The sequence below is a fragment of the Aotus nancymaae genome, unplaced genomic scaffold (assembly GCF_030222135.1).
Source record: "Aotus nancymaae isolate 86718 unplaced genomic scaffold, 86718_ANA_hifiasm-v0.15.2.pri h1tg000010l, whole genome shotgun sequence".
Lineage (NCBI taxonomy): Eukaryota > Metazoa > Chordata > Mammalia > Primates > Aotidae > Aotus > Aotus nancymaae.
Window position 1 is genome coordinate 59,876,308 of NW_026988421.1, and position 20,625 is coordinate 59,896,932.

General features: G+C 36.8%; 1 protein-coding gene across 3 annotated transcripts in view; it reads right to left on the bottom strand.

Moving 5' to 3' along the window:
* The window catches only part of HERC4 (HECT and RLD domain containing E3 ubiquitin protein ligase 4), a 150,474-nt gene that overhangs the window by 125,983 nt on the left and 3,866 nt on the right, over positions 1-20,625 (bottom strand). The window contains exon 1 of one of the 3 annotated variants that reach the window (XM_064374175.1): positions 16,043-16,165. The exons of the other annotated variants lie outside the window; for them this stretch is intronic. Within the exon in view, the coding sequence (XP_064230245.1) occupies positions 16,043-16,058 (16 nt within the window). The 5' untranslated portion in view covers positions 16,059-16,165. Of the gene's footprint in view, positions 1-16,042; positions 16,166-20,625 lie in introns of those variants that run through there. 3 annotated transcript variants of the gene reach the window in all.

Below are 20,625 nucleotides of genomic sequence, written 5' to 3' on the forward strand. Positions count from 1 at the left end.
GAATATGTTGCCTTTTCAAAACAAACAATAAATAAAATGTAACTTAAAAAATACAAAAGAAACAGACCCTTCAACAGAAAGTTGGACAGTAAGAAAAAAAAAGAAAAAAAGTTTAAAAAATAAAAAATAAAGAAACAGACCCTTAGAGTAAGTAGTTAAAGCAATGTATTAAAACCAGTTTTCATTTTAAAACTCATCTGAGCTCTTTAATCTTTTTCAACATACTAAATACTAAAGATAATTTTGGCTCTTTCAGAATTTTAGCCCCAGCAAATTATTAGAATACCAATTTTGAAAATGGATAACAACTTCAGCAGTACAGTACTATAAACACACGACTTGAGAATAACATCAAATACAGAAAACTCATAACCCCTTTTTTTTTAAGAATTGGAAAAAAACTTTTTCCAAATGGCTCATCAAAATGAATAACCTCAACCATTTTCCCCCAGTATCCTTGAAAGTCAGATCAATGGTTTGTTGAGACATTTTACATCCAAGTCAAATTCTAGTTGAATATGCAAATCAAGATGGCCTAAAAAGGGAAATAATAACAAGCAAGAATGAAGAGAAATAAATGAAACCAGCACAACAAAACAAAATAAAAATCACTTACAAACCCTGGCCCGTAATACCACATGTAAGAAAGGGATGGAAAAAAAAAAAAAAAGAACTACTCATGCTAAATCTAACAGCTAACATTTACTGTTTACTATGTTCCAGGTACTATGTACTATTAACTTTTTCAGCAAAGTACATTTACCTTTAAAGGCCAATAACACAATTAGGAAACAGAGAGTTAAGGGGGATTAAACCATATCAGTTGAGGATAAGTAGAAAAACTCAAAGAAGACCAAAAAAAAAAAAAAAACCCCAAAAAAACTTGCCACATAAGTCTATTAAGAAACTACTGAATCCCTTGATAAATAAGGCTATAAGATGTTGAAATTACAAGTATTTGATACTACACTTGTTGGAAAGGTTTAATAACAGCAAATGATCATTACAGTCAACTGTAATTCAGAAATAAAAAGGTATGTTATTAAAAATATGAATACACAAAGATAAAATACATGGCAAAACGTTAACACTATTCTTTCAACTTTTTTTTTTTTTTGAGACAGGGTCTCACTCTGTTGCCCAGGCTGGAGTGCAGTGGTGCAATCTCAGCTCACTGCAACCTCGTCTCTCAGGCTCAAGTGATCCTCTCACCTCAGCCTCCTGAATAGCTGAGACTACAGCCCAACTTTTTGTAATTTTTAGAGATGGGGCTTCACAATGTTGTCCAGGGTTGTCTCAAACTCATGAGCTCAAGCAACACACTGCCTCAGCCTCCCAAAGTGTTGGGATTACAGGCATGAGCCACCACGCCTGGCCTCAACTTTTCTTTATGCTTCAAAATGTTCATATAAAAAGTGTGAAAAAAAAGTATCATTGTGGTCTATCAGTATTTATGAGTCACAGTATTTCTCGTCAAGGAAAGAAAGGGACATTTAATTTTCAGAGGCACAAAAAGACAAGGAAAACACAAGTGGAAAGATTGCCTTTTGAATTCATTCTTCAGAGACACAGGCAAAACCTGAAAAGATAAAGCGCTAGACAGATGAAACATACCCACTGTGCAGAAAATGATTTGACAGGTATTTCAAATACATCTCTAACAGGTCCTTGTTCATCATTACTTCTGGTTCTTCTTACACTTATACCAATAATCATACTTTTGAAAACACTAATGGCGTACCATTTTACTGAGCAGAAAGAGGTCAACTTCTTTGCTTCGTAAATGAAAAACTATCATTTTTAGACTTTTATTTTTAAAAGTTAAAATGATCAAACTAATTAAAATTTTCATTTCTACATCAGCTACGTCCTTCCAATCACCTTTGCATGCGAACCCGACTTTAGTGTTTGTTCACTTACAAACTAAATTTTTTTTGCACCAACATCGTTAAAAAAATAATACTGTCTCACACACAGGACGGGTCCAGGTTCTTGTCGCAAAACACTACGTAACAAAGTACTTCCTGTCGAATGACTAACTGGGTAAGAATATTCCATATCCTCTAGGACCTGAAAAATATTATCATTCATTAATCAATTAAGCTTGTGAAAATTCATACAGAGTATCAACATCTCCAATACATTGTGTAAGAGTTCACTTATATGATCAATTTCACCATCATAAAGTGCTACTCTCTCTGCATTCATCTTCTGATATGTCTGAATTGTGAAACATCTTCCTCTGTCAATTATCCTCTCTTTGCCGTTATGAACAGAGAATGAAAAATTCTGTATTCTTAATTGTGGTCAATGAAAGCTACAAAAAGAAAAAAATAAAAGCTACAAAGACAGAGACTCCAGACTTGTTTTACACCTTCTTAAAAGATGACACAATACTCTATACAACACATAAAGAAACAGAGGATGCTAAATACTGATGATTTATTTCTCTACTGCATCATCCTTCTAGGAAACTGCATCATTCTTCCACTTACTATTTTAGTCTTTTTATTTTAGTCTAGCTGGGAATAATCAATTCTCACTATATGCAGTAGGTATGTCCTATAAAGTCACCATGAACACTGACTTAGCAAATATTGAATCATTGCCCCTAAGGAAAATACAAGGTAAGGTTCCTGCAAGCCTCTGGTCAAAACATTTTTGTCAACTGATGAATACATAATCTTGTTTTAGGAGTGTTTCTGTTTAAAAACATCTAATTTAGAATGTATTTAAGCACTACACTTAGGGGTCTTTTTTTTTTTTTTGAGACCAGGTCTCTCTCATCTAGGATGGAGTACAGTGGAGAAATCATAGCTCACTGCAGCAGCAACCTCCCAGGCTCAGGTAATCCTCCTGCTTCAGCCTCCTAAGTAGCTGAGACCACAAACATGCGCCACCACACCCCACTAATTTTTAAATTATTTGTAGAGATGGGGTCTCTCTATGTTGCCCAGGCTGGTCTCAAACTCCTAGACTCAAGTGATCCTCCCAAAGTGCTAGGATTACAGGTTTGAGCCACAGCACTCAGCCTAGGGGCCATTTTAAATGGCAAAATCATCATTAAGAAGTGCAAAATATGCAAAAAAAAAAAAAAATGTGGAATTAAATATATCACGAAAAGGCCACTTGTTTGCAATGACAGCGAAAACAAAAACGCAGAGCACTGCCTTGAACTTCCACTGGTAAAGTACACATCTGCTGACTCAAGTATCTGGCAGCTCTGTGCATGCCCACGTCCAGGAATGACCACAAACTAAAACATTAATCATTTTATATAGAGAACAAAAATCTCTGTTGATGTTTTATGTTCAAGTTAACAAAATCTAGAATCAACACTGTCATGAAGAGCAACAAGTATATTCATATTGAAAAAATATTAATATTGAGGTCAGAAGGAATATACTTTAAGTACCTACTTTAAAGAGATCATTTCAACTCTTTAGTACATATTAAAACCACCAGAGCTTAAGTTTCAAAATCCTCTGTCCTATCACACCTCATTAGTTGTTAAAAATATAGATTTCCCTTTCCCTTCTCTCTGAACAACTCAAAACTCTAAACTTGGGAATGCAAAGTATATGTAAAATCCATACCTAAAAATTTAAAGTTCTCAAGATACCATAATATAAAATTATAAAAAGGTATTATAGAGCTCCATTCTTACACATGTATGCAGAGAAAAGATTGGGAAAATGACTATCAAATTTTCAACACTGTTTTTTTTTTTTGCTTTTTTTTTTTGAGACAGAGTCTCACTCTGTTGCCAGGCTAGAGTGTAGTGGCACAATCTTGGCTCACTGCAACCTCTGCCTCTTGGGTTCAAGTGATTCTCGTGCCTCAGCCTCCCGAGTAGATGCAATTACAGGCATGCGCCACCACACCCAGCTAATTTTTGTATTTTTAGTAGAGACAAGGTTTCACCACGTTGGCCAGGATGGTCTTGATCTTCTGACCTCATGATTCGTCCACCTCGGCCTCCCAAAGTGCTGGGAACACTAGGTTTTTTAAATAAGTGTTTTTTAACTTTTCTTTTCTTCTTCTTTATTTTATTAAACAACTGAATGTGTAGGCATTTCCTGACTTTTTTTTTTTTTAAACTGAGTTTCACTCACTTCTTGTTGTCCAGGCTGGAGTGCTGTGGTGCAATTTCAGCTCACTGCAACCTCTGCCTCCCAGGTTCAAGAAATTCTCCTGCCTCAGCCTCTCGAGTAGCTGTAGTTACACGCATGTTCCACCATGCCCAGCTAATTTTTTGTATTTTTAGTAGAGACAAGGTTTCACCATGTTGGCCAGGCTGGTCTCAAACTCCTGACCTCAAGTGATCCATCCACCTCAGCCTCCCAAAGTGCTGGGACTACAGATGTGAGCCATCATACCTGTCCCATTTTATGAGTCTGACGTTTTAAAGATGAAGATATTAATCACTTGGGATTAGTGAATAACACCAATGAGTAATTCAGATTTGTTTTTAACTTTAAATAATTACATTGCTAATTTTGTTGCAGAGAAAACAAATAACCAAAGGCTACTTCACTCAAGGCACAAACTGCCCTATTACTGAAATATAACAGTGAAATTATTGTTTAAATAAAACAAAGTACAACTATTGTTTACTAATACTTTTATACTTATTTATCTTTATGTTATTTTTAATTTTTTGAGACAGAGTCTTGCTCTGTTGCCCAGGCTGGAGTGCAGTGGTGTGATCTCAGCTCACTGCAACCTCCACCTCCCAGGTACAAGATATTCTTCTGCCTCAGCCTCCCGAGTAGCTGGGATTACACATGCATGCCACAACGCCTGGCTATTTTTGTATTTTTAGTAGAGACAGGGTTTTACCATGTTGCCCAGGCTGGTGGTAACTGATACTTTTAAAAGGATCTCTAACATCATGCACTTAAAAATTATCACAAACTATAAGACAAATTCAGAATTAAAGAAACAAACAAAACTAAAACATCAATAAATAAAATGAAAATTTTTGTTCCCTATAATTATTACCAATAATTACCAGCAGGAATTTGGAATGGTACAATCCACAGCCAATGAAGTATTTTAGTGAGTTCCCTGATAAAATCTAAAGTTAATATAAAGTAACTTACATGTCTTAGTTGACAGCAAACAATAAAATGTTTATATGGAGAAACAACGAACAAGATTAAGAAATTCTTTGTAATGGATATGTCGACAAGTTCATACAACTGTTATATATCCTATTTATATAGAGGAATACAGTTAACATATATAAAGAGCTTATTATGTGCCTGGCACTAAGCTTAGCACTTTAATTATTTAATATTATTTAAACTTCCTAACACCATGAGGCAGGTTTACAATTACCCTTACACTTCACAGATAAAGGCACTAAGTTATAAACATTTCCCTATTTATTTATCCTATTTTAAAAGGAACCGCTATGCTTTTGTTAATATTCAAGTATAACATAGTTATGTTTCAATAATTTACTTCCAAAATACAGTTTTATAAATACTTAGGGGCATTACAATATCCTTTCTTTTTTTTTTTTTTCTTTTTGAGATGGAATCTCGCTCTGTCACCCAGGCTGGAGTGCAGTGGTGTGATCTAGGTTCACTGCAACCTCCAACTCCCAGGTTCAAGAGATTCTCCTGCCTCAGCCTCCCAAGTAGCTGAGATTGCAGGCACCCGCCACCATGCCTAGCTAATTTTTATATTTTGTTGGACCAGGCTGGTCTCAACTCCTCAGGTGATCTGCCCACCTCGATCTCCCAAAGTGCTGGGATTACAGGCATGAGCCACTGGGCTCATTTCTTTTAAAGAAGTACTATCTGGATGTCTATGAACTGCTAAAATTAATTGCTTTGAAGAGGAAAGAAGAGACACAGGTGAAATATAAAGACTCCAACATAATACAATCATATAGTTGTTTTAGTTCAATTTCTTTCAAAGACAAGCAAGAATGAAACCTCAGAATATATTAGTAGAGTTTTAAATTTTAAAATGTTGGCTATAATGTAGCTGATGCTGATCAAGCTCATTAAAACAAGAGTCTATGATCTTCCTTTCCTAAGACACAACCACTAAAATACACTGATCATGTGTTCATTCAACAACCCTGCCCCGAGTTCCTTCTATGTGCACCATAGTATTTCACCGTGGTTTTAGCGAAGACATGTAAGACAAGGCTTTCTACCATCCAGTAGATGACATGGTAGGGAAGACAACTGTAATGAGAAGACAGCAGTGCAATTAATTAAGTTACTGAATTCCATGGGCTGTGCTTGGTAGTACACAAAATGTGTGACTTGAATTCTTTTAAGAGTGACCAAGATGGTACTTTAGCTGGGCAAATTTCAAGACAGAGAAACTTAAATATACCTTAGAAAAATCAGCCTGGAATTAATAAGGATGAACTAGAGCAGGGAGATCAGTTAAACAGCTTACTGGCCACAGTTCTCATGTATAACAGTAATAGTCCAGAATGAAAATGAAGAAATTTAGATTGAGAGAGAAGGAAACTAAGGGCCCAATAGTTTAAAGTAATTAGCTCAATGTCACACAGTTAGCTATTTGCTAAGGAAATTAAAAGACAAGATAGTCACTGAGAAAAATAACCAAAATCTGGCAACTGGGTCAATCAATATTGGTGTTACAGGAAAGGAAACAGACCCTAAAATGAATCTGAGGTCTGAACTTAAATGAGTGCAAGCATTAACAAGGAAAAGGGGTTGTTTTGCATTTTGTTTTAAAAGATAAAGATGGCTAATTGCAATGGCTTCCATTTTAAATGTTCCTTTTTTGTTCTCCACAACTTATCAGTTTTATATAGTATGTATATATATATTTGTTCTTGATTTTCTTAATGTATAAATTTCTCTCATAGTCAAGCATTGTGTAACAGTGGGTACATAGTTCATCAACAACACACTAAGCAAAAATTTTATTCAGATTGGTGTAAAAATAACAGAAAATGCAAAATAAGAATAGAAAATATGATCAAACACATATTCTACATTTTAAGGTCAGTTCATCATCTTGGGAGGGGCAGGGCTGGTTTTAAAAGTATGACTAAGTAGTATTTAATCAAATGTCCATGATCCTCAAAATATCAGTATACAAACTATACCTTATAATTTTTTTGTTTTTTAGACAGCATCTCATTCTGTTGCCCAGGATGGAGTGCAGTGGTACAATCTTGGCTCACTGCAACCACCGCCTTCTGGGTTCAAACAATTCTTGTGCCTCAGCCTCCTGAATAGAATAACTGGGATTACAAGCATGCATCAACATGCCCAGCTAATTTTTTCTATTTCTAGTAGAAGTGGGGTTTCACCATGTTGCCCAGGCTGGTCTTGAACTCCTAAGCTCAGTCAGTCCATCTGCCTTGGCCTCCCTAAGTGCTAGGATCACAGGTGACAGCCACCATGCCCAGCCACCTTATAATTATTAATCATTAAATAACCTTTTTAAAAATCAATGATCAATCTAACTTTCATCATTTATGTGCTTCTCACAAGAAAAAAGCCATCTTTAATTCTTTTCTTTTTCGATATCATTATTATATCTTTAAAGTCTGAAGGTAAATGAATCCAATCCATTTTATATCACTCCAATAAAGCATTACCTCTAAGCACCGTAAACAAACAATTTTTAAAATTTTGGCATATTATTTAAGTAAGAGCTTCAATAAGGTGATTGAAGACTAAAGTCAAAGAAGTATTTTCATTCCTAGCACAATGTTAGGAGCACAGTAGGAAGACAAGTTTTTGTTGAATAAATGCCTGAACTTCAGGCATAAATGAAAAGATCTGTATTGTATAGCTGGAGGTAATTATGGAAGCAGCATAGTTTCCATATAGGACAACATAACAGGCTTCAGGCAATATGAAACAGCATAATACCCACATTACTGTAAGGCAGACCTAAATTTAAATTCCCACTCTAATAATGTTTTTTCTTCTAAGCAAACACTTATTGAATACTCACCAAAAGCCAGGCATTGTTCTTTGCACTGTTTTATCTAACTATCCATCCATCCATTCATCCATCCATCCATCCATCTATCTCTCATCTATCTATCTATCTATTTATTTTTGAGATGGAGGCTCGCTCTGTCACCAGGCTGGAGTGCAGTGGCGCGATCTCGGGTCACTGCAACCTCCGCCTCCTGGGTTCAAGCAATTCTCCTGCATCTATTCTAGGAGTTTGGCATGATTATCCTAATTTTAGAGAAGAGAACACCTAGACACACAGAGGTTAAGCAATGTGACCAAGAAAACAGATCTAGCAGCAGAGCCAGGATTTTTATCTAAGCACTCTAATTCCAAAGCGTACCCTTAAAAAAAAAAAAAATTGAATGGGTAATATATTTACACTGTTTTTAAAAAGGTATGCAGTGAAAAGTCTACTATTTATGTTCTCCATCAACCTAACTCTCATCCCTTCTTTTCCCACCTCTACACCAAGAGTTACTGATGTTATTAGTTGTACATATCCTTCCAAGGTTTTCTGTGTATTTATAGCAAATATAAGTGTGTATTTTTCCTTGTTTAAAAAACCCAAAATGTAGCTCTCTAGACATTGATTTCCAAGCCTTACTCTTTTTACTTAATGTATATTAGAGATTCTCCCATATCAATTTTTTTGAGACAGGGTCTTACTCTGTCATCCAGGTTGGAGTGCAGTGGCATGATCGTAGCTCACTGCAGCCTCAAACTCCCGGGCTTAGATGATCCTCTCACCTCAGCCTCCTGAGTAGCTGGGACTATAAGTGCATACCACCATGCCCAGCTAATTTTTGTATTTTGAGTACAGATGGGGTTTTCACCATGTTGCCCAGGCTGGTCTTAAACTCCTGGGCTCAATAGATCCACCAGCCTTGGCCTCCCAAAGTGCTAGGATTGTATGTGTGAGCCACTACACCCAGCCAGAATTTCATTCTTTTCACAATTATGTTATCATTATATATTATATTAATTGGATGGATAATTATTTAACCAATTCCCAAAAAATAGATATTAAGTTTGTTTCTAATGTTTTACCATTATAAACAATGTTGTAGGCCAGGCACAGTGGCTCATGCCTGTAATTCCAGCACTTTGGGAGGCCAAGGCAGGCAGTTCACTTGATGTCGGGAGTTCAAGACCAGTCTGGCAAACATGGCAAAACCCAGTCTCTCCTAAAATTACATAAATTAGTTGGATGTGGTGGCGGGTGCCTATAACCCCAGCTACTCAGGCAGAAGAATCACTTGAACCCAGAAGGCGGAGGTTGCAGTGAGCCAAGATAGTACCACGGCAATCCAGCCTGGGCAACACAGCCAGACTCTGTCAAAAAAAAAAAAAAAAAAAAAGTTGTACTTTATGTTATTTTGCACATGTACAAATAAAGCCATCTGGTAATTTCTACTGAACACAGAACTTCTTCAATAAAAATAAAGCCATCAGGTAATTTCTACTGAACACAGAACTTCTTCAAGAAAAAGAGTATGTGTATTGCACTCCAGCCTGGGTAACAAGAGCGAAACTCCGCCCCAAAGGAAAAAAAAAAAAAAAAAGAGTATGCGTATTCGTAATTCTGATATATGCTGGCAAGTTACCCTCCACAGGAGTTTATAAATTTATACTAACACAAACAACATTAAATGCTTATTAATGACAGGCTCTCCACACCGTGTTTTACATAACTTAAGATTTTTGTTAACCTGATATGTGAAAAAAATTGTACCTTCCGTGTATGGTTTTTAATTTCTCTTAATATAAATGAGGTTAAACAGTATTCATCTATTTAAGAACCACTTGTTTTTCCTTTTCTGTGAACTGTATGTTCATATCCTTTGCCCGTTTTGCTATTAATCTTATCAATTTCTAGAAGTGCTTTGTATCTGGGAGATTAGTACTTTGTAATATGAATCACAAATATTTGTCTTTTTAACTTTGTTTACAATAATTTCTGCCTAGCAAAATTATGTTTACTTTTGTGTAGTTTATCTTTTCATCTATGCCTGTTCACATTTTAATCAGAAAGGATTTCCTGACTCCAAAATAACAAATTTGCTCATGTTTTCTTTAATTTTATCTTTACAGTTTTTACATTTAAATATTTGATTCATTTGGAATTTATCCAAATATATACATAGAGTGTGGTATTAATCCAACACTCTTATTCTCTGGATGACTCACCCACTAATTCCAAGACCCTTTATTAAATAGTCCTCACTTGACTCTTTTCCCCTCTTGATTTAAGATGAGTGTTTATGTCTTGGCTTAATATTCTGTTTTATTGGTTTAATGTCTATTTGTAAGGCAATTTTAACTATCAAGGCTTTAAAATTAAAATATGTTGGCCAGGTGTGGAGGTTCACACCTATAGTCCCAGCACTCTTGGAGGCTGAGGCGAGCGGATCACTTGAGTCCATGAGTTTGAGACTGGCCTGGCCAACACAGCAAAACCCCATCTCTACTAAAAATATAAAAATTGCAAGCATATCCTAAGAGTAAAAAAATCATAAAAAATAAAATTAAAATTAAAATAAATTTAAAAAATAAAAAATATATAAAAATTGGCCAAGCATGGTGGCGCACACCTGTAATCCCAGCACTTTGGGAGACTTAGGCAGGTGAATCACCTGAGGTCAGGAGTTCAACACCAGCCTGGACAACACAGTAAAACCCCACCTCTAAAAACAGAAAAAAAATTAGCTGGGTGTGGTGGCTCAGGCCTGTAGTCCCAGCTACTCAGGAGGCTGAGGCAGGAGAACTGCTAGAACCCAGGAGGCAGAGATTGCAGTTAGCCAAGATAGTGACACCTCACTATAGCCTGGGAGACAGTTCGAGACTCCGTCTCAAAAAAAAAAAAAAAAAAAAAAAAAAAAAAAAATTGGCTGGGCCTAGTGGCGCACAGCTGTAATCCCAGCTACTTGGGAGGCTGAGGCAGGAGAATCTCTTAAACCCGTGAGGCAGAGGTTGCAGAAAGCCAAGACTGCGCCACTGCACTCCAGCCTGGGTGACAAAGTGAGACTTCATCTCAAAAAGAAAAAGAAAAAAGAAAATTCAGGTTTACAAAACACATGGAGGAAGCAACCATTTACATTACTTTAAATTTATAATGGTACTACATCGCCACATACCTTAAGCAGTCTTCCAAAAGCACAAAATTAAGTAATGTTAATGAATTGTTAATTACTCAACAGGTTAGAACTGGGGAGAAGTCTACAGGTGGAATGTTAGCTTATCTGAACTGAAAATAAAACAAAATTGAAAATAAAACACTTCACGCCTTTAGCCCGGTCTTTCTCCCCACTTACAGTACTAAATTTCTTACTGCTCACTCATCTATTATTAATTTGCTACAAAATTCACCTCACCAGAATCTCTTAATTTGCCTCTTAAAATAAAAGAGAATATTCCTCCTCTTCCTGGATTCCTTATTTCTGTCAGCTAACAATTCCACCTAGGATCATACCTGGCTCTTTCCTTTACATTTACTATTTATTTCCATCTGGTTACCAAAGCCTTTATAGTTACTATTTATTTCCATCTGGTTACCAAAGCCTGTCCATTCTTTCTGCCTAAGTCTCTCCATCATCTACCTGCTCCTTTCTCGCTTTAAAGTACTATCATCACAGCCTAATTTCCTTACCTCCAATTTCTCTCCCTTTCAACTTTTCCTTCATAAGTCCATGGTAATTCCCATTACAAACTATCAGTGGATAGATATTCATCAAATTAAATTCAAGTTCCTTAATTTATTTCTATAATCTGACCTCAATTTTGCCTAACTTTCCTGCTTGCTATTCTCAGACATCTCAGTTACATGGACTACCCTTCCCTTAGTAAGCCTCAAACTTGCCTGCTGCCATCCGAGCTGCTTTACCTATAAAGCATTCTTCATTCTTTCCTCCTTGAAATACTATATATATCCTTCTAGTTAATGTGCTATCTTTCTTACAAATATTCACCTACAATCCACTTCATCCCAAATGGTTATACTATTTCTACATAGCACTCTTGTTTATACATCCTATAACACTTAGCATATTTTAATCGCATTTCTATTACTTGTGCATTTGTTTTCTATTCCCTACTAGATCTTTAAATGATATACATCATATTGTACTCAAAAGCTTGTCATGCATTTTATTTATTTACTTTTATTATTATTATTTTTTAGACAGAGTCTTGCTCTGTCACCCAGGCTGGAGTGCAGTTGCATGATCTCGGCTCACCGCAACCTCTGCCTCCTGGGTTCAAGCAATTCTCCTGCCTCAGCCTCCTGAGTAGCTGAGAATACAGGCACACACCACCACACCCAACTAATTTTTCTATTTTTTTAGGAGAGATGGGTTTCACTATGTTAGCCAGGCTGGTCTTGAACGCCTGACCTCGTAATCCGCCTGCCTCTGCTTCCCAAAGTGCTGTGATTACAGGTGTGAGCCACCGTACCCGGCCTTGTCATACATTTTAAAAACTCATTTACAAATACCTTATGAGCGTATCAACTTCGTAAAATGAAACGCAACTGTGCTTAAAAAATAAATTCCTGATTTACAGTAGCTTTGAAGGTCAAAAAAAGGAAAAAAATAAATAAATTAAAATAAATTAAATTCTGTTCTCATTCCTTAAAATTAAAGATGTTCTTTTTCCTAAAGAAATAAACAGGTAGGTCAGGTGTGGCGGCTCATGCCTGTAATCCTAGCACTTTGGGAGGCCAAGCCAGGTAGATAACCTGAGGGCAGGAGTTTAAAACTAGCCCGGCCAACATGGCGAAACCCCGTCTCTACTAAAAATACAAAAAATTAGCAGGGCATGTTGGCAGGCATCTGTAATCCCAACTACTTAGGAGGCTGAGGCAAGAGAATCACTTGAACCTGGGAGGTGGAGGCTGCAGTGAGATGAGATCACGCCACTGCACTCTAGCCAGGGCAACAAAAGCGAAACTCTTGTCTCAAAATAATAATACTAATAATAAAGAAGTAGAAGCTAGGCAGCGTAGCTCATGCCTGTAATCCCAGCACTTTGTAATTCCCACACTGGGGTGGGCACATCACTTGAGGCCATGAGTTCTAGACCAGCCTGGTCAACATGGCAAAACCCCATCTCTACTAAACATAGAAAAATTAGCCAGGCATGGTGGCACATGCCTGTAATCCTAGCTACTCTGGAGGCTGAGGCAGGAGATTCTCCTGCTTGAGCCCAAGAGGCAGAGGTTGCCATGAACCGAGATCATGCCACTGCACTCCAGCCTGAGAGACACAGCAAAGCCCTGTCCCCTAAAAGTAAAAAATAACTAAATAATTAAGAGAAACAAATAGGCTGGGTGCAGTGGCTCATGCCTGTAATCCCAGCACTTTGGGAGGTCATGGCAGGTGGACCACCTGAGGTCAAGAATTCAAGACCAGCCTGGCCATCATAGTGAAACCCATCTCTACTAAAAATACAAAAATTAGTCAGGTGTGGTGGCACATGCCTGCCATCTCAGCTACTCGGGAGGCTGAGGCAGGAGAATCATTTGAACCTGGAAGGCAGACACTGCAGGAAGCCAAGATGGCACCAATGCACTCCAGCCTGGGCAACAGAGTGAGATTCTGTCTCAAGAAAAAAAAAAAGAAAAAGAAAATAAAGACCAAATTCACACATATGTTCATTACAGTATTACTTACAACAAAATCTGGAAATAAATTCCAAAAAACAGAATACTTAAATAAATTTTGGTACATCTAAATGATGAAATGTTAATTATCATTAACAATATTCCTAAAATTTTTAAACATGGGAAAATGCTAAATTATTATTAGGGAAAAAAAAGTTTGAGATACAAGAACATACCCCAGTTTGTAACCAGAAACATAAATGAATACAGAAAACGTCTCAAGTAACAATAGTATTTACCTATGCAAGATGGCTGCAGTTTTTACTTTCCTATGTATTACAAATTCTCTACCAAGAACATGTAATACTTTTATAATAGAAAACAAGTATGATAAACTAAAAATGTGTTATTTCAGAACAGCATAACACCTAGCAAAGGAATAAAATGAGACGAAACTTAGATATGAATAAAAAATTAGTTAAGATATTTTCAAATAATTTGTGAAAAGCCCATTACTAAAGGATTCCAGAATGTTTTATGGCCAAGAAAGGCTAAACCAAAATTGTGCCATGCTACGAATGAAGACAAAAGAGTAAATCGGCCAGGCACGGTGGCTCATGCCTGTAATCCCAGCACTTTGGGAGGCCCAAGGTGGGCAGATCACCTGAGGTTGAGAGTTCAAGACCAGCCTGACCAACAGAGAGAAACCCTGTCTCTACTAAAAATACAAAATTAGCCGGGCATGGTGGCACATGCCTGTAATCACAGCTACTCTGGAGGCTGAGGCAGGAGAATCATTTGAACCTGGGAGACGGAGTGCAGTAAACAGAGATCATACCATTGCACTCCAGCCTGGACAACAAAAGTGAAACTCCGTCTCAACAACAACAACAAACAAGAGTAAATCTAGGCAAATAAAACATTATGGTTTAAAGAATAAGCCACCAAAATTCACGACATTTCCCTTAAAAAAAAAAAAAATTCCAATAAGCCTGGCATGGTGGTTCATCTCTATAATCCCAGCACTTTGGGAGCCTGAGGTGAGAGGATGGCTTCGAGACCAGCCTGGGAAAAAGAGGGAAACCCCGTCTCTACAAAAAATACAAAAATATGCTGTGCATAGTGGCATGCACATGTGGGCTCAGCTACTCAGCAGGTTGAGGTGGGAGGATTCCTGAGCGGAGGGAGGTCAAGGCTGCAGTGAGCCATGATTTCCCATTGCACTCCAGTGACAGTAAGATCGTGTCTAAAAAAACAAAACTCCAATAAATGTCTGTATAATTACACATAGCATAGGTTTTTCTTGCATATAAGGTAATTATCACAATTCACTATGATTTAAAATTAATTATTGCCTTTTGAATTCTATCAATATGAAAAATAAAAATCCAGGGGAACAGGAAGGAGATCAACCATGAGCTCATTAATATAGTTTCCTCATTACTGTTACCTATTTTTCCACTAACACTATCCAAGCCCACATAAACCCTTATATAAACATTTGAGTACACTTCCTCTATTAGATTCTTTAATATGTATCCCAACCACTTGATATACTTTATAGTCTACAAATACAGAAGTAACTTTTATTTCTTCAAAGCAGTTTTAAAAATACATGCCTTTGTAAGAAATGAGCTTTAAAAACAGTGCTACATTTGTATAACCTATTGGGAACATGGAAACCTAAGAATTCTTACTAAGGAGATAATGGAAATTAGACTACCTAGACTGCCATCTGCAACAAGAATCTGGTAACTACCCAAATTGTGAAACCAATATCTACCACGCTACTGATCTTTTAAGAAAAGTATGTGGCTCACTTCTAATCACGTAAAAATATTAACATACCCAAGAGAAAATCACTGGTTCCAAGTCCTTTAAAGAAGTTTCCCTTTGTTAGACTCCTCAAATTAGGCATCTACTGCTATTTTTGTCTTCTGTGTAGGTTTTAAGAGTTTTATAAAGCATTCACCAAATCAATGCATCTTAGAGAGAGATGCACGTATCTATATGGCGGACTTTACACAACATAAAAAATCCAAGTTCCAAGGTTAGCCACCAAATCAATTCTGCAAGTCAATTACTATGGACGTTGGATTGTAGTACATCATAGCAGTTAGACAAGGGAACATATACAATATATAACAGAAAAAAGACTGGGTATTACCATAGTAAGTTTCTGTTAATTTGTTTAAATATCCTTTATACCACACAGAGTTAAAATGAAGTATCAAAGTGGTATCGGAATGTAAGCATCTTCTAAAATAATGATTTAATAGGCCATCAAATAGAATGGCAGGGAAACAATCTGTGCACTAGTATTTGATCTGCCTCAAACAGAAAATATTACTGTAAATAATTCTAAACATAATCACATTTAGTGAATAAGGTAGGAGACTGGTAGACTTAAACTTTCAGATTCAACTTACAGCTATTCACCAGTCACCTGCTGTTTTGACAAGTTACTTACCAACTTGTGCTGTCATTCTCCGTAAATTTATCCCCTAAGATGAGGATAATTCTTGCAAATTGTGTCACAAGCATTTTGAAAGGAACCATGAGTTATTGTGTAATGCTCTTGAAATTCCTCAGATGTAGGGTCCTACACAAAGTAAAGTATTATTATACATCTCTCTAACAGTAGTCATCTGTTTGCATTATGATTTTTTTCCCTATCCTTGACACTGTGATTCTTGGGCACTAACCTTTCTCAAAGTAAAGCGTTCAAAGCAAGCCTCCACTTCTGACCCAAGTAATTACTTTTTTCAAATCTATCATTCACATCTTTCTCTTCCTTAGAAGGTATTGTGAAAATCAAGTTATAAAACACAATGAGCTTCTTTGGTTTAAAAGAAATGTGTGGGATAATCGGGTATTTTTATTGTTAACCCATCCTTAAAGTGAGTAATTTTATTTCCCATATTTTCCTATATTACTTTTTAAATTTCAACTATTTTAAGGAGCAGTTTGTTTACAGATTTGTTTTATGAACAGAGAGAACAGGTCAGAAAATGAAGAAGCAAGAAAGGCAAGCCAAGTAATCACTACTACGTGACCAAATGCTTTTATTGGAATGACTAAACAGTAGAAATTACCATTCGAGGATATGGAAAACACAGAATCAATGCTCATCATCTTTAAAAAGAGTGCAACATAAATCACAAAAATTTTATCATACTTTTAAAACTTTTACCTATAAGCTCTGCTAATCAAGTTATTTTCTCATTCAAGAATACACTATACATATTTGAATTTTTTTAGTTTGTGTTGGTGCAATATTACATCTTGAAAATAGAACTCTCGATCTTCTTATCAGTTCTTAAAATGATTTTTCTTTGAGTTTGTGCACAAGGGGAAGCATAATAAAATATGCTGTCTTCATTGTAAACTTAGTTATAAGATAGTAATTTTTTAAAGAGTTTTCTTGGCTGGCACAGTAGCTCATTCCTATAAATCCCAGCAATTTGGAGAAGCCAGGGCAGGCTGATAGCTTGAAGAGTAGAGTTCAAGACCATACTGGGCAACATAGGGAGACCCCCATCTCTACCAAACATAAGAAAATTGGCTGGGGGCAGTGGCTCACACCTGTAATCCCAGCACTTTGGGAGGCCGAGGTGGGCGAATCACCTGAGGTCAGGAGTTCCAGACCAGCCTGGTCAACATAGTGAACCCTGTCTCTACTAAAAATGCAAAAATTAGCCAGGCGTGGTAGCACATGTCTGTAGTCCCAGCTACTCAGGAGGCTGAGACAGAAGAATCGCTTAAACCTGGGAGGTCAAGGCTGCAATGAGCTGAGATCACACCACTACACTCCAGCCTGGGTGACAGAGCGAGACTCCATCTCAAAAAAAAGAAAAAAAAAAAAAAAATCAGCCAGGCATTGTGGCACATAAATGTAGTCCCAACTACTGGGGAAGCTGAGACAGGAGGATCACTTGAGGCCAGGAGTCCAAGCCTGCAGTGAACTATTATCATGCCACTGCACTCCAGCCTGAATGACAACGGAAGACTCCATCTAAAAAAATAAAAAACCCTCAGATTACAATAAAATATTAACGGAAACCAGCTTCCTCAAAGGTGAGCAAATATTCTTCTATCTTCTAAATATAGCAAAGGAAAAACTCTATGAGATAAAGGATAAAAACCACAAGATTTAGGGTGGTCTCAAGATGTGCTAGCCCAGTGACCCTATTAGTCTCTTAATCTCTTTTAACCTCAGTGTCCTCATTTGTAAATGGGGACCATAATACTTGCCTTAGCTACATACAACCGTTGTGAGAATTAAATGAGATACTCCATTTGAAAGAATGTTGTAAAACACAAAAAACTATTTTTTAGATAACAGGGCTTATTTTGAAACAGAACACCACTTTATTTACAAATTATGATCACAGAATAGTTTAGTACTGTTTCTAACATGAAGAAAATGGAAATCAATATGCAAAACATATAGTTAGGACCATGGTCACCAAATTATACCTATGATTAGATAATACAGTAAGAAAAGGATATTTTAAAGAAAAGAATACTTCCCATAGGTTATCTTAAAATCTTCAGAAGTGAATTTGAAACCATAAAAAAAACAACAATTCATTTAAATGGACTGGTCTAGCACACTGAAGATTAAATATATTTATTTGTTAGCTATGAATTTTAAAAAGTGAGACATTAGCTTAAAATGTATTTCAAAGTTCTTATGAAGAAAAAACACATGAAAGTGAAACAGACATTCACTTCTCTGGAAATAACTCAGAAAAAGCTAGTAATGACATAAAAGGATATACATATACAAGACAACAGAGATGACCATGGACATAATCTGCACCCTTAGCATAATAAAGGCATTCAGTTAAATCTTTCTGTGTGCTTCCTAAAAAGTCCAGAACAGAACACCCTCTTTTCAATAGGCCACAGGTTAAATCTATTTATTACATTGTCAGGCCAAGTCCTCCAGTAGGTTATTATGACTCTCAAAAATAATTTATCCTTAATAAGCCTACCTTTCTCTTTCATTCCTGATTAGTTACAGAATATGTATATTTATAAAGCCAATCTACGTAAAACAATTCTTAGTTTCCTCCTTCCTGTCTGCTTTCTGACACAAGTTTAAAGCTCTTGTGAAGTCGGTCAGGCACGGTGGCTCACGCCTGTAATCCCAGCACTTTAGGAGGCTGAGGTGGGTGGATCACGAGGGCACGAGATCTTTACAAAAAATCAGCCGGGTGTGGGGGCACGCGCCTGTAGTCCCATCTACTTGGGAGGCTGACGCAGGAGAATCCCTTGAACCAGGGAGGTGGAGGTTGCAGTGAGCCAAGATGGTGCTACTACACTCCAGCCTGGGCAACAGAGTGAAACTCCATCCCCCCTCCCCCCAAAAAAAAGCTCTTTTGAAGTGAACCATGTTTATTAAATGGTCCTAGAAACAATCAACTTGCTCAATTACCAGAAGACTTTAAAATAAATTAAGTAAGATACAACAACTTCTTATCTTTTAATTCAGTCCTCAAATTCACAAATTTAAAAAGGGGTTGGGGAAATGACACATTTAAATCATTAAGGAATTATTCCAAATATAAATAACTTTAGTTAAAAACATTCTTAAAATTTAGTTAAAAACATTAGTTAAAAAACATCTTGGGCCAGGTGCAGTGGCTCATGCCTGTTAATTCCAGCATTTTGGAAGGCCAAGGTGGGAAGATCACCTGAAGTCAGTAGTTCAAGACCAGCCTGGCCAACATGGTAAAATCTCACTTCTACTAAAAACGTAAAATTAGCTGGTGTGGTGGCACCTATAATCCCAGCTACTCGGAAAGCTGAAGCAAAAGAATTAGTTGAACCTGGATGCAGAGGTTGCAGTGAGGTGAGACAGTGCCACTGCACTCCAGCCTGGCGACAAGAGCAAAATTCTGTCTCAAAAAAAAAAAAAAAAAAAAAATCTTCAATCAAGGCTGAGATTAAAAGATGAAGTTCCTGTCAGAGCAACTACTACTTTTTGAACTTCTTTCACTTCCCTCTGAAACCTAGGTTCACTTCAATATATCACTGAACTAGAACTTCTGAAAACAAAAAGCTTCTCTCAGGATCAGGACAATCCCATTCTATAAAATGAAGCAATTTCAGCTCCAGACTATTTTCTAGTTGTTTATGTGATCACCAATAGAATTAAATGTAAGCCTTCATTTTCTTCCAGAAATCTTAATTCTATCCCATAATATTTCCCATAATTTAAATTTCCTAGGGTCAAAATACATAGCACATCATGTCTAATTTCCAATTCTCTCCAGTTGTTCATGTACACCTTAACTTCCAACCCAGAGTCTAAGTTTCTCAAAGACAAAGTTAATGCCTTTCACTTTTCTCTTCCACAGACTGTGGCATAATCGGGACAACAATGAGGCAATCCTAAAGAGGTATCACAAATTAGGGAAACCCACTGCCCCAACTTTACATTACCAAATAATGCTTCCAGGATGAATCAAGAGGATGATGATATAGGTGTCACAACGCAATCATCACAATGTCAACATGACCACAAAGAAGCCTATTCTAGCTAGTTAAGGTTCTCAGACTCTCATTTATGTAGTTGGAAGCCATTCCTGGCACAATGATCATTATACTATTAGTATACAGTGTCTACTTCTGTCCTGGACACTGAACAGGTGATCAACAACACTTAAATTTAAACCTCAGTAGACGTAAGTAAGTGTACTGGCAATTCCTATGTGCTGGCTTTTTACTTTCTACTTGCCCAATGGCCTTTCAGAAATTATTAAAGTAATACAGAGAAATGTTCAGTTATTTCTATGGGGCATGTTAAAAGTACAAAGAACATCAGCAGCCTCCGCACCATGAAAATCTCAACCTGAGGCAGCATTCCAAACTAAGGAAAAATAGTAAAGGGCATCATTTGTCTCTGGAGCAGAGACAATCATCAAATGTGTATTTGTAAATTACCATTCATTTCTACCAATATGACCACCTCAGTGTCTGAGATTATGAAAATCTGGTAGGAATCCATAAAATGTTCTGAGACAGGTAGAGTACAAGAAAGCT